Genomic DNA, 24,392 nt, shown 5'->3' with positions numbered 1-24,392 from the left:
CTGTGCAAGCACCAGTTGTTTCCGACTCTGGTGTGATGTCACATTACAATGTTTTCACGGCAGACTTTTTACAAGGTGGTTTGTCATTGCCTTTCCCAGTCATCTACGCTTTACCCCCAGCAAACTAGGTACTCATCTTACTGACCCCGGAAGGATGGAAGGCTGAGTCAACTGCCTTACTACTGGCATGCTAATGCAAAAATTCCCATCTGGCATTGGGATGTACCAAGGAAATTGGCATTGGGATGTACCAAATTTCCATTTGGCATCCCTGGGATGCACCAAGGAAAGAAGGGGGGGATTTCAAGACCTAGGGGCAGTGGTATGCTACCAAATAGGCAAAAGAGAGATGCAAGAAACAGCTTTCTGCCCCAGCTTCCTGACAAGGTTGCAAGCCAATAAGGGACGTCTGAGGAGAAAGTGCCCCTGTCATTAAAGCTGTTCTGCTACAAAAACATACGTGGACAATATGCTCAGCTCTGTCACTAGGCCTGCATCCTTTGTATTTCTTTCACATATCTGAAAAACCAGCCTTTTCTTGGATACAGTTTTAGAGAATTTCCATTCTACATTACTGCTACACCTCCAACAATTAGAGGTCTCAGGCCTCCTTAGCACAGTTACATGTTCCCAAACCCTTTAACTACAATGGACTTAGTAACTCTGCACTGTCAATCACCTACTTAAACATTATTACTGTGTTTGATAAGCTTGCAGTTTTTCATTTGTGGGTGTGAATTTTAATAAGATAATGCTATGAGGAATAGAAATCCAGACCCTAAATTTTAGATTTTAGGCCACTTCAGTTTGCTTACAATGCTCTTTGCCCAGTTGTACCCTTAGATTGCAGGCCTGCCTATCATCACCCTAAGAATAATTCCATTAGATTCTTATTATTCCATTAGATTATCTCACTTCCAGCGTACATGGAGGTAAGCAAAAGCAGAAGGAATGGAACAACCATATGTTGGATTTTATATTCCTTTTTGACACTGCATGCATAACCCTAACTCTAAGCAGTTCATCTACTTTTGCCTTGCAGAGATGGTTTCCAGTGAGGAGCTCTGCCATTTCCCTTTTCGCTACCAGCGTGAAATGCACTATTCCTGCCTCCCAGGCAGCTTTGCTGATCCTGAGGCCTGGTAAGCATCTCTTGTGTAGGATGGAGAGTGGGGACTGATACTCGAGCATATCAGCCTATGAAGCTGCCTTATACTGAGTCATTCCGTTGGTCCATCTAGCTCAGTATTGTCTACTCTGATTGGTGGCAGTCCTCCTGACCTCTAGGCAGATTAAAGTCTTTCCCAGTGCTGCTCATGGATTGTTCTAAATTGGAGATGTCAGGGATTGAATTTGGGATCTTTTGCAAGCAAAGCACATGCTCTTACAGAGGCCTGGCCCTCTAAAGCATACTGTGAGGGAAGAGGGGACAATAACAGCCTGGCCAGACCTGCATTTGAGATGTATGGGGAAGTAATCACATGCAACTTTACATTTCAGCATAGGTCCAGCTTCCAAGTACTGGTTTGCTGACTCTCAGATTCTTCCATATCAGGTGTGCCACCACAGAGAACTATGACCGAGACCGACAACGGAGGTACTGTGAAAAACAGGAGAGGCCAAGAGGTGAGTCAGTGGTGGGAAGAAGCCAATCTGCTTGCAGCTGGTATAAGGGAAAGATCTCCGCTGTAGGATTTTTGACCTCCAGTCCTCCACTCCAACATATAGATTTTATGTACTTGGTCCAGAACAAGAACCTTACTCTGTGAAATCTATGTCTTAATGGGGCTGTCAGTCACTTCCAGTAGCAGAGTTAAGGTATCCATGCACTCTCATCCTTGGTCTGGTTGTGGCTAAATTTGGTAAGTCACTAAGAAAATCTCCCCATTGAGAGGCAGTAAATCTGACTACCAGTGCTGAGAGGCAATGTCATGGGAAGGCCTTGGTCACCATGCCCCCCATTTGTTGGCCTTCCTGAGCAACTGATTGGCCACAGTGTGAAGCAAGATGCTGGACAAGATGGACCATTGGTCTGATCCAGCAAAGGACTTTTAAAGTTCTTATGGTTGAGACTTCTGGTTTCAGCGACGTGACATTGAAAGCAGCTCAGACCGTCGCATCCTGAGCTGCTTTCAAATCGATGCATTGAGGGGTCGCCCCCGAAGGATAACTTGACTCTGGGGTCCAGGAAGGATCCCAGAAGGCAGGGGAATTGAAACGGCAGATCGGGAGTGCCAGCAGAGGCGGCTGCCCCCCATCCCGTTTTTCTCTAGCCTCATCGCTCTGATCGCCATTTTTAAATGGCAAGAGGGTCAGCCACTGGTTTCTTCTTTCCCCTTTCTACACTCTACATTCTGGATCTTCAAGCTTGGCAAATTCAAGATAAGTGACATTGATTTCTCTATTGATGTAAGTGTCCTGTTTTTATACTATTTTCTGGATGGGTAATGTCGTTGAGAAGCAGGAAAAAGGAGAATCAAGAGTGAAGCAGATTCCAAGGCAAAAGACTGAGAACATATGAACATATGAAGCTGCCTTATACTGAATCAGACCTTTGGTCCATCAAAGTCAGTATTGTCTTCTCAGACTGGCAGCGGCTCTCCTGCTAAGGTTTTTCACACCTATTTGCCTGGACCCTTTTTTGGAGATGCCAGGGATTGAACCTGGGACCTTCTGCTTTCCCAAGCAGATGCTCTACCACTGAGCCACCGTCCCTCCCCCAACATATGATGCTGCCTTATACTGAATCAGACCATGGGTCCATCAAAGTCAGTATTGTCTACTCAGACTGGCAGCAGCTCTCCAGGGTCTCAAGCTGAGGTTTTTCACACCTATTTGCCTGGACCTTTTTTAGTTGGAGATGCCGGGGATTGAACCTGGGACCTTCTGCTTACCAAGCAGATGCTCTACCACTGACCCACCGTCCCTCCCCTAAGGGGGGGGGAACTCTCCCTCATTCTCTTTAAAGGCTTGTAAAAGTTTCTGCCTAACCTGATCATTGAAGATGCCTGCATCAGAGTATACCAATTTATATCTTTATAAGAGAATGATCTATTTCAAACCCTTTTGGGGGAGAAAAATTCTTTGGACTTGGGGAAAGATGCTTGCTGTCAAATAAACAAGGATGTGAAATTTTAAAAACTGGTGAGTACCTGATATTGATTTATAAGGCATTGTGGGATTTTTGGCTTTAAGAAGACTATTCTGACAAACTTCCAAATTGGATTTTTATCTTTTCCTGTGGATGATATGAATATATCTTTTTAAACTGGCTTTTATTTTTTTCTCTCTCACTGCCTTTTGTTCATCTGTGGTTGGATTATTTTTTTGACAAGATTTGCCATGGTTTAAATATTTTAAGGTTTGGATTTTCCTTTTTATGCACCTTTTATTTTTTTTTTTTTTTTGTGTATCACCAAATAGGGGGATTTTCCCCATTTTTTATCATTCTTTATTATTTTTTTATCTTACTTTTGGATTTGTTGGTTTGCTCTATCTTTTGTTTGGATTATTGGTCTGTGGTTTAATTTTGGGTCTCATTTGTGGAATTACAAATAGGGCATTCAGCCTTGGATTACAAATTTATACTTTGCAGCTGTTGAACTTTGGAAATATTTGAAAGTCGTGGTGGTGAGCTGGGCTGCATCTGAATCAGCATTGCTGGAAGACATTGGACCGTGAATTGCTGTGTTTGTAGTGAACTGGATAGTTTTGTCTATTGGTTATCTAGTGTGGTGAACTGAAAAGTTGTGTTTACTATTATTCTTAGCATTGTTTTGGGTTACCACAAATTGTTTATAGATGCTAGAAGGTTGTTTTCTTTTTTTAGAACTATCTCATAATAAGGGCAGTGTTTGGAGGAGATTAGCCTTTCTGTTGCAAACAGGAACACAGAGTTTTAAAACAAACGTTGAAGAAGCCTTATTGAACTTGTGGCTGTGAGTGTACTTAATTTAATAAGTATGGAAACTAAAGCCGGGACTGTGCCCAAAGAAACTGTCAAAAATGATATCAAAGAAGGCAAGTCACCATTTCTTTCACCCAGTACTCCAACCGGTCCAGGGAAGTTTACAACCATGCAAGGAGACATGAAAGAACTGCAAACTACTTTAATGACTGCTGTTACTCGGCTGACAAGTAAAGTAGACAATATTGATGAACAGATGGCAGAGATTAAACAAGAGCTTTTGGAGAATAGCAGACAGACAGCTGAGACCAATAAAGTCTTAAAAGTATTAGAGGGTCAGGTGACGGAGAATATTCAAAAGGTGGAATATCTGGGAAAAGAACAGAGTATACAGGACTCTAGACTCTTGCAGCTGGAAGTAGATAAAGCTGCTTATATGCTGAGGTTTCAAAACATACTAGAAGAGAAAAATGAAGACCTACAGAAAATGTTAAGTGAAGCCTTGACTGAAATCTTACAGGTGACTCCTCAGAGGATGGAAGAAGAATTTGATCAAGTTAAGTGGGTGCCATTGAGTTATACCAGATGAAATAAATTACCTAGTGAAGTTCATTTGAGATGTTCAAGAAAGAAGACTAAAGATGACATTTTGAAACAAGTAAGAGATAGACCAATGATGATAGCTGGAAATGTGGTGAAAATTCTAAGAGAGGTTCCTTGGCCTGTGAGACAAAGGAGGAGAGAATATCAAGCATTAACAGATCTTTTGAGAGGAGGAGAAATACCCTACATGTGGCTAATGCCAGAGGGTCGTCTTTTTACGTACCAGGAGAACAGATATAGAATCAACTCAATTTTTAAAGTTCAAATTTTTTTTGAAAGAATGAAGAAAAAAGAAAGCAAAGAAAAGAAAGATGAGGAGGAGGAGGAGGAAGAAAACTCAGGTGAAGAAGATCCAAATGAACCACGGAGATACCATACAAGACAGCACTCCAAAAAAGATAAGAAGGATAATGATAATCAAAACCCATAATGGCTTCAATAACTTCAATTAATGTGAATGGACTGAATTCTCCTGCTAAAAGGAGAAAGACATTTAGATATTTGGAAAAATGGAAATGGACATAATTTCTTTACAAGAAACACATATTCTAACTAAAGATCAACATTATTTGAAAAATAAAACACTTGGTAATTTATTCACAGCAACAGATGCGTATAAGAAAAGGGGACTGGCAATATATATTAAAGATAAATTTAACCCACAACTGCAATTTGTTTCTGAAGATGGAAGAATTTTATTAGTGGAAATCACAGTGGATAATAAAAAATTTTTTACTTGCAAATATTTATGCAAATGATCATCAAGAGAAACTTTTTCAAGATTTGCGTCATAAATTATCAAATTTGGAGTATGTAGCATATTGTCTAATAGGAGACTTCAATGCTGTTTCTGACAGACTACTGGATAAAAAAAATGCATAACAGATGAAAAGTAAAGGTCTTCAGCTACCTACAAGTTTTTGGAAATTAGCAGAAGAAATGGATTTGGTGGATGCATGGAGAACAAGATATTCCAAATGCAAAGATTTTACTTACTATTCCTCTAGTCACCAAACTTGGTCAAGAATTGATATGTGTTGGCTTTCTGCAAGTCTGATCAAAAATTTAGTGAACATAGAAATTCTTTTTTTTTTCCGAGAGGGGCACAGGACCCCCCCCCCCCCCCGCCCTTTGCTTCTTCAACACACTTGCCAGCTCACCCTCTTCCGGGACCCCACGCTGCAAAAGAGGACCAATCCTGGGAGGCGAGGACGGGGCGGAAAGGACAGCCTGGGACACGCTTCCCCCTCTCCGGCCCCTGACCCACCTTCCCAGGCGGTCGGCCTCCCTTGTCCCCTCCTCAGCCCCTCTCAAGCTCACCATGATGGAATCTCTGTGGCTCCACTGGCACAAAGGGCGTTCCTCAGATGACGCCGGAAGGAGCTGCGAGCACAGCCGGATGTGGTGGCACCCCTTCTATAGAGACGGCACAGCCGTGAATATAGAAATTCAAACAAGAATCATTTCAGATCATAGCCCTGTAATGATATAATTAAAAGGCTCACGGATGAGGAAATCATGGAAGTTAAATACTTCAGTTTTGAAAGATAAAGACTTTCTTAAAGAATCCAAAGTGGAAATGGAATCTTTTTTCAAACAGAATATAACACAAGAGGTAAAGATGCAAGTAGTTTGGACACTGCTAAAGTTTTTTATAGAGGTCTTGCAATTAGATATAGTATCAAGAAAAAAAAGAAAGAACTGAAAATTTTCAAAATTTAATGTCACAAGCTGGAGAAGCTGAAAAGAACCTTAAAAAACAACCAACAAAATATGAATTCCAAAAAAAGGTGAAAGAAACACAACATAAATTGAATTTAATTCTTATGGAAGAAGTGGAGATTAAATTAAGGTACGCTAGACAAAATGTCTTTGAACATGCCAATAAGCCTGGAAGGTGGCTGGCTTACAAGATGAAAAAAGAAAAGGCTAAAAGAATAATTACAATATTGAGAGATGAGAATAACAGAGAGAAAACTCAAAAGCAAGAAATACATCAAATTGTGCAACAATTTTATAAAAAATTATATGAAGACAAGCAAGTTCATAAAATAGACTTAGAAGAATATGTTACTCAAAATAACCTCAGCAAATTTACAGAAGAACAACAAAAAGTTTTGAATGAGCCAATAACAATAAGGGAACTTGGAGAAGCAATGACATCTCAGAAGAATGGTAAAACTCCAGGTCCAGATGGATTACCTGCAGAATTTTACAAAGCTTATGAAGAGTCTTTACTTTCACCATTTAAACGTCGTATTGAAAAGTTTCAAGAGGAGAGCCAAATTCCAGTTTCATGGCAAGAAGCTACAATATCTTTGATTCCGAAAGAAGATAATGATTTGTAAGATATTAAAAACTATCGTCCAATTTCCCTTTTAAATGTGGATTACAAATTTTTGCTGCAATATTGGCACAACGTTTGAAGAAAGTTTTACAATCCATAATACACCATGATCAAGCAGGATTCCTTCCTAAAAGATATTTGAAAGACAATGTCAGAACAATTTGTAATATTTTGGAATATTATGAGAACCACCCAGAGAAGCAACTGGCTTTAATTTGTTTAGATGCTGAGAAGGCCTTTGATAATGTTCGTTGGCATTTTATGTTACAGCAGCTGAAAGGCATGGAATGTGGTGAAAACTTTTTGAGAGCGGTAGAAGCAATATATTCCTCACAAAAGGCTAAGGTGACAGTGAATGGTGAACTAAAAGATGTAATTAACATTCGAAAAGGTACAAGACAAAGCTGTCCACTGTACTTTTTATTTTATCTTTAGAAGTATTGAACAATCAAATAAGTGAAGATGGCTAAAAGATGAACAATATAAACTCAGAGCCTTTGCTGATGACTTAGTTTTTATACTTGAACAACCAATGGACTCAATAGATGGTCTTATAAACAAAATCAAACAATTTGATTATTGGGCAGGCTTAAAGTTTAATTATCATAAAACAAAATTTTTGACAAAGAATATGACAATGGAACAAATTCAATCCTTCCAGCAAAAATCAGGATTTTTGTATGAAAAAAGAATTAAATATCTAGGTGTTGTTATTTCAAACAGGTGTAGCAACTTAAAAGCAGATAACTATGATAAACTACTTAAATAAAAAAAGATCTGGAAAAATGGCATGATCTGAATTTATCTTTAAGGGGAAAAATAGCTTTGATAAAGATGAATATTTTACCAATGTTATTATTTCTGTTTCAAAGTATTCCAATATTTTTAAATAGTGGATTTTTTTCAAGAACTAAACAAGATGGTTGCTAAATATGTGTGGCAAGGCAAAAAACCTAGAATTAAACTAAAGACATTGCAGGACTCTAAATTAAGAGCAGGTATGGACCTTCCAGACTGGCAATTGTATTATAAAGCATCTGTACTTCTTTGGCTAAGAGACTGGATATTGTTGAACAACAAGAGACAATTGTTGTTAGAAGGACATGATTTGACTATGGGATGGCATGCATATTTGTGGTATCAAAGACTTGAAGGACACTCCTATTTTAGGGACCACTGGTTTTGAAAATCTTTGTATCATACGTGGTCATGGTTAAAGACTAGAACTTATCAAAAAATTCCAAGATGGGTTTCACCAGTAGAAGCATTTACACATCCAAATCTTTTAAAATCAAATCAGTACTATAGGTATGATGATTTGCTGGGAAAAGATAATCAATTGAAAACTAAAGAAGAATTGGAAAAAATGGATATTAAAATGAATTGGTGGCTGAGAATGCAAGTTGAATCCCGATATGCTAAAGAGAAGGCAACAGGTTTTAATACAGAACAATACATATTTGACAAAATACTCTTGGGTCCACAAGAAAAGTTAATCTCCAAACTATATGCATATTTACTTCAAATGAAGACACAAGATGAAGTTGTAAAGGACTGTATGGTTCAATGGGCAAAAATTTTTGGTTATAATATTACATTAGAAGAATGGGAGACTGTGGAAGCTTAATCTTAAATTAACTAGGTCAGTAGCCTTCAAAGAAAATCTTTACAAGATGTTTTATAGATGGTACTTGACACCACAGAAATTGTGTAAGATTTATACTAATATGCCTAACAAATGTTGGAGATGTGCTAAACAGATTGGCACCTTTTACCATATGTGGTGGACATGTGAGATGGTGAAAGACTATTGGAAAATGGTGCATGAAATGTTACAGAAAATTATGAAGACTCAGATCCATTTCAAACCAGAATTATTTTTTATTGAACATATTTCCTGAGGACTACTCTAAAGAGATGAGACATTTGTTGGCACACTTTATTACAGCAGCTAGGATCCTTCTGGTGAAGAGATGGAAATCGCAGGAAATTCCCATGAAAATGGACTTGGTGGGAAAAGTTCTAGAGTCAGCAGAGCTGGACTTTCTATCCCAGCTGATGGCTGGGAAATCTAAAGAAGAAGCAAGAAAATATTTGGTGAAATTGTATGCTTGGTTGGATACTCAAGACTCTTAAGATTCTCTGGTGTGAACGGATTTCTTTTGCTTTTTTCCTGTATTTTATATTATAAAATTTACCTTTACAGGAATTGTCAAAACTATTAGATAATAACAAAAAACTTTTACTATAAAATTTTAACATGGATTATATACAGTTTAGACAAAATAATATGGGACAATTTATGTAAAGAAAATATTATAGAATCATACTTGGTTTTTTTTAAGTATTTTATACAAAATGAGGTCAGAATGTATTGTGCTTTTACACTTTTCTTTCCCCTATTTCTATCCTTCCACCTTTTTTTGAAACCAATAAAACTTTTTAAAGCTGTAAAGTTCTTATAGTCATTCATGTGGTCAGCAGTGCTGACCAATGATGTGTGGTGCCTAATTCTTGCAGAGGTGTCCACATAGCCAAAATCCTGAGACTTCTTGCCTGTCTGCATGTCTGACTCTTACCCCTCTTTTTTCAGGACACTGTGATCCTAACCCATGCCAAAATGGTGCTGTCTGTGAAGCTCGACGCACTGGGTTTCATTGCATCTGTAATCCTGGTTTCTATGGGAAACATTGTGAGAAAGGTAATAGAGGCTGAATCCTGGAATTATGACCCCTACATGACTCCTTGATAGCCTAATAATGATGGTTCAGTAATCTGACAAAACAAATTATGAACACCACCAATAACTACCTTTGTCTTTGCACAAGGGCAAATTTGCTATCATCATCTTTCTCCATGGGGCCAAGACCTCAGTCTGCCATACACCAAATGGAATGGCTAAGAGCTGTTCCTCTATTGTAATTGTGTTCCGCTGGACTTCATAGCCCCATCATCAGGTTTGACACTCCTATCTTATTCTCCTAGTGCCAAACTGGCCAAATTAAGCTTTTAATGGCCATGAGGTAGTATTGGCAGTTCTGAGGAACCTTGGGATTTGTCATGTGTTGGTGGACAAAGCAATCTCATTGCTATAAATGAGAAGCTGCAACAGTTGCTTTTTGTCTCCAGAGGCCAAGTTGCATTGTGTAAGTCCCTGTATCACCTGTAATCTTGCTTTGCAGAAAGCTGCTTTGAATCTCCGGGGCGCCTGCACATTGGAGAAAAGGAGACCTGGCTGTCATATCAACCTGCTGGGCTGGAGGAATGCCATTGTGCTGGAAAGAAGAAGATTGTTTGCAAGCCCGTGTATGGAAAGGGTCAGATACAGAAGAGAATAGTGCCAGCATTAGGGAAGATGAATGGGGAAATCTCATAATAAGTGGAGCTGGAGGGACACAATTTTTCCTTGGTTAATGGGTCAGGATCATCAGAGATGAGACATAAAAAGGAGTAATTTATACTTGGCTATTAAGGAAAATCTTGCTTGGTGTATTCTCAACTTAAATGGTTCTTGAACTTGATCACTATAGTAGATTCATCCCCCCCCCCCTTTGATTCACAGCATGTACAACAAACCCTTGTTTGAATGGAGGTCACTGCATAATGCTGAAGCAAGGCTGGGTCTGTGGTTGTCCTGGAAGGTTTTCTGGACCACTATGTGATATAGGTAAGACTATCCTCCACCCTCCAGAAGTTAGAAATGTTTATGTATATAACTGACACCTAGGCATAGGGTTGCCAGCTCCAGGTTGGGAAATACCTAGAGATTTTGGGGGTAGAGCCTGAGGAGGGTGGAGTGTGGAGAAGAGGGACTTCAGTGGGGTATAATGCCATAGAAACTACTATTCCAAAGTAGCCATTTTCTCCAGGTGAATTGATCTGTCTTGTCTGGAGATCAGTTGTAATCCTAGGAGATCTCCAGCCACCACCTGGAAGCTGGAAACCCTACAAAGGCAACAGTTGCCTAGGTTGGGGAAATTATTGGGTAAATTAACTCAAATGATATGTATAGCTTATTTTGGATGTTTATCACAACGGGAGGAATCATGGCTACTCAGAGGCATTTCAATTGGGAGGTGATGGGGGTGTCTTAAACTGCCCTTTCTCATGCACGTGATCCTGATCTCAATCTGGACTCCACATTCCTGATGTGCATTTTTTAAAATGCTGGGAAGTCTCAGCATCTTGTCTAGTTTGGGCCTTCTGCTGAGTTCAGACCATTGGTTCATCCAGCTCAGTACTGCATATTGTGGTGGGCAGTGACTCTCCCTGGTTTCATACAGAAAAAGATATTTCACTTTCTGCTGTTTCAGATCCTTTAACTGTAGACAGAAAAAACTGAAGCATTCTTCTGTTGAGCCACAGCCTCTTTCGAGTTGAGACAACTCAAGGGGGACATGATAGAGGGAACATTGTGCATGGGGTACTGAGAATTGACAAAGAAACATTTTTCTCCCGCTCCCAAAACTTCAGGGAATCCAATGAAACTGGTGGACAGTAGATTCAGGACAGACAAAAGAAAATACTTTTAGACAAAGAGTGATTAAAATGTGGAATTAGCTGCCAGAGGATGTAGTTATGGCCACAGAAATAGACAGTTTTAAAAGGGGGTTAGGTAAATTCATGAAAGATAAGTCTAGCAGTGGCTACTAGCTGAAGTGACTGAGGGGCACCTCCATGTTCAGAGGCAGTCAGCCTCTGAATCCCAGAGCCAGGAGACAACATCAGGAAAGGTCTCTGCCTCTATGCCCTGTTGTTGGCCCTCCAAAGGAACTGGTCAGCCACTGTGTGAGACAGGATGCTGTACTAGATGGTCCATTGATTTGATCCAGCCAGGGCCAGTGCCAGGGTTTCTGGTGCCCTGGCCGCTGGCCACCTCCATGCCTGTGGTGGTGAGGGCAAGCACAGCGGCAGCTGGTGGCATGGCACCAAGTGCCTCCAAGTGCACCCACTGCCATGCCACCCATGCCCGGCCTTCATGGGTCACCCGGATAGGCTGAGTGGGGTCAGCAGGGCGGTGTGCAGCAAGGCAAAGGAGGGCGGTGGAGAGGTGGGTGGCAAGGGCAAGCACCACCGTGGCAGGGAAGGGGCACCAGGGGCAGTGGGGCACACATGGAGAGGGGGAGACTGCTGGCCACCACTGAGGCCTGGTAGCACCCTAAGTGGCCACCTACCTACCTGGCCTACCTGGCCTACTGGTCCTAGATTCCACAGGGCTTTTCTTATGTTCTTAACAACATGGAAGTGAGAAGAGGCTGTCTTCTTGGGAAAGGGCAAGTACGGGGTTCATAAGCATTTTCTTCTACAGCCCCTGCTAGTTTTAATAACTGGCCTTCTTGCTCCCTAGATCACTCTCACACCTGCTACAGTGGGAATGGGCATCTGTACCGAGGTATTGCTCAAAGCACTTCCTTAGGGGAGCCCTGCCTGCCTTGGGACTCTCCCATTCTGTTTCATGAGTTCTCCAGCAACACTTTGGAAAATGCTGCCAGTCTAGGTTTGGGGTCGCATGCATTCTGCAGGTGAGCTGTGTTTTTAATGTAGCGAGTGGGCATATATACCAAGCAATTAGGCTTCTCAATCCCCAGGTCCCAGCGGGGGATCCCCCATTTTTACAGGCTTCCCCCCCCCGCCCCCAGCCAGCTGGCCGGTGGGGGAAGCCCTGCCCCCACAGTCACCATGTCGTTTTAGAGCTCCTGCAGATTTAGAAACCTGCAAACAGGTCCGTTTTTTAAAATGTGTGCCTTTAAGGCTGAGCAGGAAGCAGGAAACAGGAAGGGCTTCATGGGAAAGGGCCAGTAACAGTTTTGTCGGAGAACGGCCCCTCCCTTTGTTTTGCTTTCGTTTTCATAGCAAGTAAAGTTCTGCAGGAACAAGATCCAGTAAGTATTTGTGTGTGTGAGAGAGGGAGGGGGCAGGGGATTCCCTAGTTTGGAGCCCCCCCCCCACTTTAGAAAGCATGGTGGGGGGAGGGAAATGTCTACTGGGCACTCTGTTATTCCCTATGGAGAACGATTCCCATAGGGAATAATGGGGAATTGATCTGTGGGTATTGGGGGCTCTGGGGGGCCCTATTTTTTGAGGTAGAGGCACTGAATTTTTAGTATAGCATCTAGTGCCTCTCCCCAAAATACCCCCCAAGTTTCAAAACGAGTGGACCAGGGGGTCCAATTCTATGAGCCCCAAAAGATGGTGCCCCTATCCTTCATTATTTCCTATGGAAGAAAGAAATTTTAAAAGGTGTGCTGTTCCTTTAAATGTGATGACCAGAACTCCCTTAGAGTTCAATTATGCTTGTCACACCCCTGTTCCTGGATCCACCCCCAATGTCTCCTGGCTCCACCCCCAAAGTCCCCTGGCTCCACCCCCAAAGTCCCCAGATATTTCTTGAATTAGACTTGGCAACCCTACAAGCAATGTTCCCTCTAAGCTGTAGAGTCTTGTGAGCAAAAATTCTACTTTGTTAGCTACTGGCATTAAAGTTGTGAACTACTGCATAAATTAGTGTACTCTGAGGTCATCCTTCCTGATCTATGTGTGAGCTGGAGGCTAAAAATCTGTGAGCTAGCTCATGCTAACTAACCTTAGAGGAAACATTGATACCAAGTAATAGTGTAAGAAAAGTAAGAGGGATGTGATAGAGCCATCTGACTGGCGCGAAATTCCAGGGGTGGTAACAGCCAGAACTGCACCCAAGGGGTAGGGCACCAAAAAAAACAAATGATGGATGGGATAAGACTTGCTGAGTGCACATCTTGTTTGAGACAGAATTGGACACTTTGCTCATGCAGAAACCCTGATAATGACAGCCAGCCGTGGTGTTACGTGTTGCGAGATAAGCAGCTCAGCTGGGGATTCTGCAATGTCCCCCATTGTTATCCCCACACTAACGGTAAGGCATGCCATTTTCTCTGGGTAAAATGAATGAGGTGTGGGTGAATGAACCAGAAATGAATGAGCTATGCTGCTTTCTCTGCAGTTAGTGAGAGTACAATGAATGAGGGAAAGCACATGGAATCAGTGACGGAGTCTCCAGACAGGACCAATAATACCCAGTCCAGTGCTGGCTCAGCTCCAGTATGTGGACAACGTTATACAAAGACTGCCTCCCAGAGAAGTCGTGTAGCGGGAGGCATGGTAGCGCATTCTGATGCCCATCCTTACATGGCTGCCATGTATGTGGGGGAGCAGTTCTGTGGAGGGAGCCTCATTGATTCCTGCTGGATCCTGACTGCTGCACATTGTCTGGAGAGAAGGCAAGTTTTACTATTGTTTCCCAGAACTGCTAAAAGGCCTGATAGAAAATCTATAGCACCCAGATCTGATGGTAGAGGGCTCTACTGATCAAAGATTCTGTACTCTAGGCCAGCTGTCTCCCAAATTTCAGTTGTGCTGGGCCAGACCATCTACAATGTCACCACCAAAGGTTCCATAAAATTTCAAGTACAGGGATATCAACTGCATGAGAACTACTCTGCGATCAACAAGCACAATGACATTGGTGAGAGCCTGTTCTTGTATGTCTCCTCCCCACACACACACATGGAGTAGCAATCTGTGCCTGTGCTCTGGACACCCATAGAACATCCTGTGCCCAACTTCTTTATGAACCATCTTTTGGGTCTCTCTATACCAGGGGTGGTCAAACTGTGGGTCAGCAGCCACATGTGGGCCTTCTACATATATTGTGTGGCTCTTAAAGCTTCCATCACCCCATTGGCCATCTTGGAGAAGGCATTTCTCTCTTTAAATCACTTCTTCGTCAAGCAAGTTGCTTTCTTTCCCTCCCACAATCTATCTATCTATCATCCTTCCTTCCTTCCTTCCTTCCTTGTCTTGTCTTGTGGCTTTCAAACATCTGACATTCATGTCTTGTGGTTCTCAAACATCTGACGTTTATTCTATGTGGCTCTTACATTAAGCAAGTTTGGCCACCCCTGCTCTATACCATCTAGGCCCGGCCAGAAATGCCTTTCCTTAACCTTTCTTGAGTCCAAAGGATCTCAACCATTGGGTTATACTAGGATCAAAGGTAGGTCAACGGATGAGCTGGTTCCTGTCTTAACAAAACCACAAGGTTCTAATCCATGCTATACAATCACAGACAGAAAGTACAATGCAGGATTTTGGCCATGCCAGAAGCCTATTTATATGCCTGGTGGTGGTGGTGTTTCTCTTTAGTCCGTTTCAAGTTCCAACTACCCTCCATAAAGATAGGTAACAATTTTCACTCACTGTCTCTCTAGCAATCCCCTCCCCTGTGCCCAGTTCACTTTACCAAAAGACTAACTAGATGCCTAACTAGATGCCTGCACTCTCTCTAGCACTAGTACGACTGAAGGAGAATGGACCAGGACACTGTGCTGAGTTTTCACACTCCATCTCACCTGTGTGCCTGCCCAGTTCCATGGAGAAATATGATGAAGGCAGTCGGTGCCAGATTGCTGGTTGGGGACATCTGTATGAAGGTGAGAAAGAAGCAGTCATAGCAAGAAGTGGTGACAGGGCCTTATCCTTTCTATAGAAATCCAAATTTAAAATCCACCATCATGTTCTCTACCAGTTTTTGTTGCAATGAAAGGCATGATACTTTCTCATTGGCCTCTCTGCCCCCCTCTTCTCAGACATTTGTTTTGGAGGAAGCGGAAGAAGCTACTAACTGCCTGCAACCTGTCAGTATCATTTCCATCTATAGAGTCAAGATGGTTTCATTCATATCAGTACTATGAGTCTGCAGGCAGACAGTAAATGTGGTTGTTATCCAGGTGTGTTTTCTGCAGCTACAGGGTCAATGCAGATGACCTTATCATTTCAACTAGATAAGTCCCAGCCATCTTAAGGAGAATCATGACATCCTAACCATAAAATCCTGATGCTTAGCACTCTTTGATATAAGCAGACTACATTTTGTTCTGATACACTGCCTTCCTGGGGCCCTGTTCTTTCCCTCCAGGAGCTGACAAGCTTTCACAGTATCTGCAGGAGGCAGATGTGCCTGTCATTCCTCATGAGCAGTGCCAGGCCCATAATGTACATGGGACTCGTGTTACACTAAAAATGCTGTGTGCTGGATACATGGATGGACGAAGTGATGCTTGCCAGGTGAGTCCATTGGGAAGTAAAGGGAAAGGCAACACAGGGATATCTCTGGCATCCCTCCTCTCTACTGTCCAGATTTGGGGTTGAGCAAGCCATTTGCTCTGGTAGATTTTCCCAGTTAGCTACCACAGCTGGAGATTCCAGTCAATCTAAAGGCTAAACACTGACTATATGTTTTACTTCACAACCATATCAAAGTGCTGCAACTAAAATTTCAGATCCCTTTATTTTTCACTGTTACCTAGAGCCATGCTATATTTCTCCTCATAAACTTCTTTCTCCAGTACAACTTCTCCACTTGTGACTTCAGCTATTCTAGCCATTCCCAATCACAGTATTTTTCTGTATTTATGTTAGTGTGCCTGGGAGCTATAACCTGATCAATGGCAGATTAAATGGGGGGGGGGAGGAGAGGGGAAAGCTGCCTCCTCAAATGTCTTGGAAGGGCTTGAAGATAAGAACATAAGAGAAGCCATGTTAGATCAGGCAATGGCCCATCCAGTCCACTCTGTGTCACATAGTGGCAAAATTTATATTTATATTTATATATGTGTGTGTGCGTGTATATATATACACGCACACACACACACACACACACACATACATTGTGGCTAATAGCCACTGATGGACCTCTGCTCCATATTTTTATCTAAACCCCTCTTGAAGGTGGCTATATTTGTGTCCGCCACCACCTCCTGTGGCAGTGAATTCCACATGTTAATCACCCTTTGGGTGAAGAAGTACTTCCTTTTATCCGTTTTAACCTGTCTGCTCAGCAATTTCATCGAATGCCCATGAGTTCTTGTATTGTGAGAAAGGGAGAAAAGTACTTCTTTCTCTACTTTCTCCATCCCATGCATTATCTTGTAAACCTCTATCATGTCACCCCGCAGTCGACGTTTCTTCAAGCTAAAGAGTCCCAAGCGTTTCAACCTTTCTTCATAGGGAAAGTGTTCCAGCCCTTTAATCATTCTAGATTAGCAAGACCTTATGAATTTGATAACCCAAGTGCATATTATTCTCCTCAACTCCCCTCCCAGCTCTTCTCACACACTATTCATTCCACATTTGGGCATTTTTATAGTATGTTTGGGCTTCTCACTCATGTTCCTAATTCCATATAACATTTACTGGCCAGAAATTCAAACCAGTTCATGGACTGTTAAAATGTCCCCCCCCCCGCCCTTCTTACCTGATGAGCTTCCTTTGCAAAAAAAAAAAAAAAAAAAAGGCCTGTGCAGGAAAAGCAAAATTGGAGATTGGATGTATACCATCTTCGATATCCACCCAAATGCTGGGTGGACAATTTCATCCTTGTTGGATTTATCAGTGGCGGTCACACTGAACTAGTTTGTGAGAGTGGTTGACAACAAGTTATCCAAAAGAAGATACTCATTTTGGATACAGAAATTTTGGCAGGTGGTTTGTCAGGTTGGAGACAGGTTGGGGTTGTTAGGAACTTCTAGTTTACGGGTTGTCCATATAAAAGCTAAGTTAGGGATCCACGTGACATCAGGATCAATGAAAAACATCTACAAGGGAAGGAAGAAGATGGATTGGGTCCACACTACTGGGGAACAATGGGCTTAATTCTTTCCAAAGATTTCAGGTTTTCACGGCTGGTAACATCATTAAGGTTTGTAGAATCTTTCGGGATCAAGTGCCGTGTTCTACTGGAGAAAGTTTTCCTTCCAGACGTTTCGTTCTCAGCTGCGGAGAACATCCTCAGTGGCATTGCAGCCGGAGCAGGCGCTCTGACCTTCTTGGCTGCTGTGCATTGAGTGGGGCCAGGGCTGCTGGAGAGCTGCTATTTCTAGGCTGGAGGAGGTGTGATGAAAGCTGAGAACGAAACGTCTGGAAGGAAAACTTTCTCCAGTAGAACACGGCACTTGATCCCGAAAGATTCTACAAACCTTAATTAATTCTTTCCCTTGCTTCATTTTTTAAAATTGGAAATACACCCGCTCCAACACACACACATGTACACTTTTAATCCCAGTAGAGATTGAAAAACTGGGCATTTATTGTGCTAGCCTTTTCCCTTCTGGGACTAACAACAGCCTGTGAGGCCATTTCGAACCCGCAGCACTAGTATAGATATATGTTTTTTGTCTCTAAATATGAACTTAGGAATTTCATCGCTGATCTCCAACTTCATGTATAGTATAGCCTCTAGACTAGGAGTAGGTGTTTTAGACTTGTAATTAAATTTACAGTACAGCTATTTGGTAACAGCTATGTTACTCTTACCCTGCCAAACTGTTCTTCCCTATCCTAACTAAAATTCTTCTTTCTTCTATTAAAACCGGACATGAAAAGTTTTGTAATTACTGGGTGAGCTTTGGAAAGCAGAGAGGCTAACCAGGCCCTCAAGTTGCCAAATGGAAAACTTCCAACACTACTAATAAAATATCAAACCGTGATGGTTTTAGTGGTGGCAGTGGTAGGTTCTGGACTATCCTGATTGTTTTCCTTCTCTTTGCTGCAGGGAGATTCTGGAGGGCCCCTAGTGTGTGAAGAGCAGAATAAGGCCATCCTTCGTGGCATTGTCAGCTGGGGTACAGGCTGTGCACAGGAGAACAAGCCTGGGGTCTACACTAATGTTGCTCACTACCTTGACTGGATCCAAACCAAAATGCACTAGCAAATGAGAGAGTGCCAACTCACTCACTGGACAAGGAGCATTGTACAGTCCTATATGTTATCATAAAAATAAATCACCCCCCTGGCAATATGGCCTAGGATCATTCTTATGTTGGCATTATATTTTCTGAGATGCACTAGTGCCACCTTGGATTGTTTTCTCACATACACCCCCCCTCCCCAAAAAAATGGCTACTGAAAACTAACTTGGGCTACTGAAGGTTAAGCCAGATGGATCTCCGGCAGTCTATAAAAAAGCAAATTTATATCAGGGGCATTCCAAAAGAAGGGAGGGTTTTTAACTCTTTAACTCACACTTGGCAAGAAGGGGAAGGAGATTGGATTTATACCCTGCCCTTCTCTCAGAGCCTCAGATGGGCTTACAATCTTCTTTCCTTTCCTATCCCCACAACAGACACCCTGAGAGAGTTCTGCTCTTGAGAGAACAGCTCTGAGAGAACTTGTGACTGATCCAAGGTCACTCAGCAGCTGCATGTGGAGGAGTAGGGTGTCAAACCTGGTTCTCCCAGATTGGAGTCCGCGCTCTAAACCACTACACCAAACTGGCTCTCTTAAGCAAAACTAATATCCCTACAATAAGTCTGAAAGGGTATTAATTCTTCCCATGCACTGGAAGTCTGTGTCTTGACCACCTGTCTTCTCTTTGCCCTTATTCTTCCACCCAGAGCACTAGCACACCTCATATTCCAGTGCTCTGGAGAGCATCCTCTATGCCATTCTGGGGGAGCTGAGGGAGAGAAAGAAAGATAGCCTGTACAGAAATGTGTAAATGGCCAGGTCTGGTGTTAGCATACCCTGATGTGGGCAGCTCCCAGGGTCCAGAGCTTTCAGGAAGACCCATTACTACCAACTAGGGCTTTATACTCCATTGAAGTAACTTACCTTCCACAAACTCTACCCTCCTCAGGCTCCACCCCTAAAATCTCCAAGTATTTCTCAACCTGGAGCTGGCAACCCCCCTCCTATTCACTTGTTAGCACTCTACCATCTGTGCTGTGCCGTGCATAATTTCTGGTGCCACCAGAGAAATGGTTGCAGGTGGCTTTGAGTTTGGGCAGTGGCAGGTCTTGCAGGCAGGCAAGGAAAGGTACACAGGCAGATGGAGGACATGAGGATTGGTGGGAGGGAATAAGGGTATGATCAGGGCCTGGTGGTGGGAGAAGAGGGGGGCCTGAGAATTCTCTGCCCAGGGTCTCCCAAAATCTGGAACCTGCCCTGCATAGAGCCATGGAAACTGAGGAGCCCATGGAAACTCTACTGTGACTCTCAGCAGAATAGCATTTATCATGGAAGTGCCAAGAATACAAGATAACTCAAGAACATTTGGAGCCAATGAAGAAAAAGATAAGGGAGGAAGAACACCCCCTCCATGCCTCTAATTGTTCCAACAGAATGATTTATAAAGAACTCTGAACACCAGAGGGCAGCCCATATTCAGACTATCCCTTGTCAGAGATGCAACAATATGGAGAGTAAATTGCACTTACGGAAATTAAATCCAGTTGTTGTCATTCCTTTCTGACATGGAGACATATCATAATCTTAACTGCTGCTCAGGCTTGCCAGAAGACAAATCTCTGCTATTCATCCCTGAGTTTTTCTCTCGTGCCTGATAGCTCTGCAGGTTTTATTAGAAAGAGAGCCTTCATGCTGCAGCATTTGCAGCACCACATGTTCAGGTTGTGCCACACCTTTTGGTTCAGAGTATCACAAACCTGTAAAAAGATGTGAGGATGCTACCATGCGCTAAGATTTGCTGTCAAGAAAGACTGGTCAACAGCACAAAGATGGAATCCACATGAGGCCTTAATGCTCACTGCTGAATTAATAGCAGGGTGGGGGGAGGCTCTTCCATGTGATTTTCAGTCACATTTTCTAACATTAACTCCAATGTACCCATATCTGTTTTGTGTCGGGATATAACTTCTTGCAAAACCAATCCACATAATATAGAAGCTCTAGCATTGAAAACAAAATAGATTGTGCAAACTGAACATGATTATGCAAATTGAGAAGGGCTGCCAACTTCAAGATGGTGGCTGGAGATCTCCTGGAATTACACCTTCTCTCCAAGTGACAGAGATCAGTTTGCCAGGAGACAATGGCCACTTTGGAAGGTGAACTCTATGGCATTTTTATTTATTTTGCAAATTTACAGTCCACCCTTTCCAATGATGGGCTCAGGGCGGATTACAACACAATAGAACAGTTAAAATTGAACAATAAAACAGTTAAAAATTAAATAGTTAAAACCATTAAATAAAAATAAAATAAGGCAGCATCAGTGGTATGAACATAATTATGCCCTACTGAGGTCTCTCCCCTCCCCAAACCCTGCCCTCCTCAGACTCCACCCCCAAAATCTCCAGATATTTCCCAGCCCAGAGCTGGCAACCCTAAAATTGAGCAAAATAACTCTTCAAAAACGGTATTAATTTTCATCATTTATTTTTAATGCAGAAGTTATATTTTCTGGCTCAAATAATTTTGTTTTCCTAATGAGAAATTTAGACCTCTGGGTACAGAGAGCAAATGGGTTAGTGTTGAGTCCCAAGGAGATATTCAGCATGATATAAAAAATTCCACACAGATTAAGCCATTTGATATATGATCTCAGTTCAGAATCCACTACTGAAAATTCAGATTTTGATCGGCTTAAAGCCTATTTTCTCTTCTAGCTGAAAATGCCTTTGTTGCTAATATGTAATGTCATAACACTGTGGGCGCCCAGTACATTTAGCTCTGCCCCTACTTGGCCTTGATAGGAAAGGAGGGTCATTGTTTGCCACCCAGAGTCATCTTCCTCCTTCCTGATGGCCAGTTTCTTCCTCCCTGTATTTGGTGGACTACTGGCAAAAACATATGCATCTGAAATCCATACACAAATACTCCTCGATCAACAGTTTTATATTTTACTCAAATCTTAACCTATGAAATTCAAATATTTATATTATTGAATCAAGTTGAAATGTTGCATTCCACAGTAATTTAATCCCTTGTGTGCTCTGTTTTGCTTTTTGCAGTTCTGAAAAATATAGATGCTGTGGGAGTGTTCCATAACCCAAGCCCAGGGCCTAGTTTCTTCTCTGAAAAATGTGGGCAGTGAAACCACCTGTTCATCCTGCCTCATCTATTGTGAATGGAGTCAAACCACTTCCATGAATTATTTTTATTTATTTATTTTATTTACATTACACTTCTATCCTGCCCTCTCCGCAAGCGGACTCAGGGCAGCTCACAACATTCGTTTAAAACAGTAAGTCAATAAAATCTATAAAACATTAATACAATTAAAATTTAAAAACTATTCCACAGTGCTGTACCATTACTATGTAGGCAGTTCTGCTTTTCAGACGGTTGGACACTGGATACTCTAACTGATGTCAGGTGGCAGCTCTCTCTCAGTTTAAACTTCGAAGCCCTGTCAAAACAATTTGGTCTTACAGGCCCTGCAGAATTTAGGAAGGTCCCGCAGGGCCCTTATGGCTTCCAGGAGAGCATCCCATAACTCTGGTGCTGCCACCGAGAAGGCCCTGGCTTGTGTCAAACACAACCTGCCCTCCTTTGGTCCAGGGGTGGACAGCAGATTTTTTGTCCCTGAACGCAGTGCTCTCTGGGAGATATATGGGGAAAGGCGGTCCCGCAGATAAACAGGTCCCTGACCATAAAGGGCTTTAAAGGTCAATACCAACACCTTGAAACGGACTCGGAACACAATAGGTAGCCAGTGCAGCTCTCCCCCATGGGGGGAGCATCATTAACAGCCGTGCTGCAGCGTTCTGCACTAGCTGTAGTTTCCCAGTCAAAGTCAAGGGTAGCCCCATGTAGAGAGCATTACAGTGGTCTATTCTTGAGCTGACCGTAGCATGGATCACCATTGCTAAGTCATTGTGCTCCAGAAAAGGAGCCAACTGCCGCACCCGCCGAAGATGAAAGAAGGCGGATCTAATAGTGGCTGCTACCTGGGCCTTCATTGTAAGGGAGGACTCAAGGAGCACGCCCAAGCTCTTGACCTTAGGGGCCAGTATCAATGGCACCCCATCAAGAGCCGGCAGCTGGACACCTCCCCTTGGACCACCCCAGCTCAGATAGAGAACCTCTGTCTTCGTCGGATTCAACTTCAGCCGACTCAGCCTGAGCCAAGATGCTATGGCTTGAAGAGCCAGGTCCAGATTTTCCGGGGTACAGTCGGACTGGCTACCCATCAATAGATAGAGCTAGGTGTCGTCTGCATATTGGTGACAACCCAGTCCATACCTCCTGACAATCTGGGCAAGGGGGCGCATATAGATGTTAAATAACATCGGGGACAGAACCGCACCCTGAGGCACACCACATATGAGTGAGTGCCTCTGGGATGACTCCTCCCCTATCACCACCTTTGTCCCCGATCTTGGAGAAAGGAGGTCAACCACTGTAAGGCGGACCCCTGAATCCCCACGTCAGCAAGGCGGCCAGTTGGTAGCTGATGATCAACCGTATCAAAAGCGGCTGACAGGTCCAATAATAGCAGCACTGCTGAGCCGCCCCAATCCAGATGTCGCAGGAGGTCATCCATGAGAGCGACCAGAACCGTCTTCATCCCGTGACCTGGTGGGAAGCCGGACTGGAATGGATCCAGGGAGGAAGTGTCCTCCAGGAATCCCTGTAGCTGAATTGCCACCGCCTGCTCTATAACCTTACCCAAGAAGGGAAGGTTTGATACCGGCCGATAGTTCACCAATACGGCCGGATCTGCAGATGGTTTTTTCAAGAGGGGACAGACCACAGCCTCTTTAAGGGGTGTGGGAAAGATCCCTTCTATCAGGGATCCTTTCTATCTCCTGGCTAGCTTTCGTAAGCCAGGACGGGCACAGATCCAACCTACAAGTCGTAGGGCGTACAGCTAAAAGGATCCTTTCGACTTCCTTCAGGCTGAGTGGACTGAAGGAATCTAGAACTGGACCAGAAGACGCGCTCGGTGCCCCAAGTTCTTTCACTGTATCAATTATGGTGGGAAGGTCGCATCGGAGCGATGAGACTTTATCTGCGAAAAAACTCGCAAAAGCCTCACTGCCTATTTCCAATTCTAAAATATTTTGTTTACCATGCGGTAAAATTGTTAATGACCGAATTATACTAAACAATTGTGCTGGGCGCGAGGTCGCAGATGCAATCCGGGATGCAAAGTAAGTCTTCCTTGTGGCCTGGACTGCCATCTCATAGGTCCTCATAAATGACCTATAAGATGTTCTCTTAGCTTCATCGCGAGTATGTCACCATTGTCTCCCTAGCTGTCTTAATCACTGTTTCATTGATCGCAGCTCCAGGGTATACCATGGAGCGGATCGTGAACGAGGATGAAGAGGATGCCGGGGAGCGATCTCATCAATGGCCATAAAGAGCTGGTTGTTCCAGTTCTCCACCAGTTCATCCAGTGAGTCGCCAGAGGGCCAGGGATCCCACATAGCCGTTTGAAGCCACAAAGGGTCCATCTGGCTACGCGGGCAAGCTAAAACTTGCTCACCGCCTAACTGGGGTAGAGGTGGCGTATCCACATGAGCCCTCAGGGCATAGTGGTCAGACCATGGCACTGCCTCAGCAGAAATCTGATCCACTCCAACTCCCGCTGCAAAGATCAGGTTTAATGTATGCCCAGCCTGGTGCGTGGGCACTGTTACACATTGGGAGAGTCCCAGTGCTGCCATGGAAAGCACTAGGTCCATCGCCCGAGTGGAAGCTGCGTCCTCGGCATGGACATTGAAGTCACCCAAGACTATAAGCCGAGGGTGC

General features: G+C 43.1%; 1 protein-coding gene across 3 annotated transcripts; it reads left to right on the top strand.

The window, feature by feature from the left end:
- The first annotated feature begins 1,042 nt into the window (after positions 1-1,042).
- On the top strand, positions 1,043-18,688 carry F12 (coagulation factor XII). Of its 3 annotated transcripts, XM_060240144.1 has the most exons (12): positions 1,043-1,142; positions 1,556-1,626; positions 9,451-9,558; positions 10,040-10,174; positions 10,420-10,524; positions 12,205-12,379; positions 13,649-13,749; positions 13,837-14,113; positions 14,222-14,358; positions 15,182-15,325; positions 15,811-15,959; positions 18,445-18,688. In XM_060240144.1, the coding sequence occupies exons 1-12, from the start codon at positions 1,045-1,047 to the stop codon at positions 18,598-18,600; spliced, it is 1,656 nt and encodes a 551-aa protein (XP_060096127.1). In that variant the 5' UTR covers positions 1,043-1,044; the 3' UTR covers positions 18,601-18,688. The 3 variants fall into 3 exon arrangements, with proteins under 3 accessions (XP_060096127.1, XP_060096128.1, XP_060096129.1); XM_060240145.1 differs by lacking the exon at positions 15,182-15,325; XM_060240146.1 differs by lacking the exons at positions 13,649-13,749; positions 13,837-14,113.
- The last annotated feature ends 5,704 nt before the right edge of the window (positions 18,689-24,392 follow it).

The sequence above is a fragment of the Heteronotia binoei genome, chromosome 5 (genome assembly GCF_032191835.1).
Source record: "Heteronotia binoei isolate CCM8104 ecotype False Entrance Well chromosome 5, APGP_CSIRO_Hbin_v1, whole genome shotgun sequence".
In the NCBI taxonomy this organism is placed as follows: Eukaryota; Metazoa; Chordata; class Lepidosauria; order Squamata; family Gekkonidae; genus Heteronotia; species Heteronotia binoei.
The sequence above is the reverse complement of the archived record's forward strand: the minus strand, read 5'-3'. Positions and strand labels throughout refer to the sequence as shown.

Excerpts from the sequence above, each read along its gene's own strand:
- F12 (XM_060240144.1), top strand. The coding sequence starts at position 1,045 with ATGGTTTCCAGTGAGGAGCTCTGCCATTTCCCTTTTCGCTACCAGCGT. Across the intron at positions 1,143-1,555 it reads TTTGCTGATCCTGAGGCCTG|GTGTGCCACCACAGAGAACT; the intron begins GTAAGCATCTCT and ends CTTCCATATCAG. Across the intron at positions 15,960-18,444 it reads GACGAAGTGATGCTTGCCAG|GGAGATTCTGGAGGGCCCCT; the intron begins GTGAGTCCATTG and ends TCTTTGCTGCAG.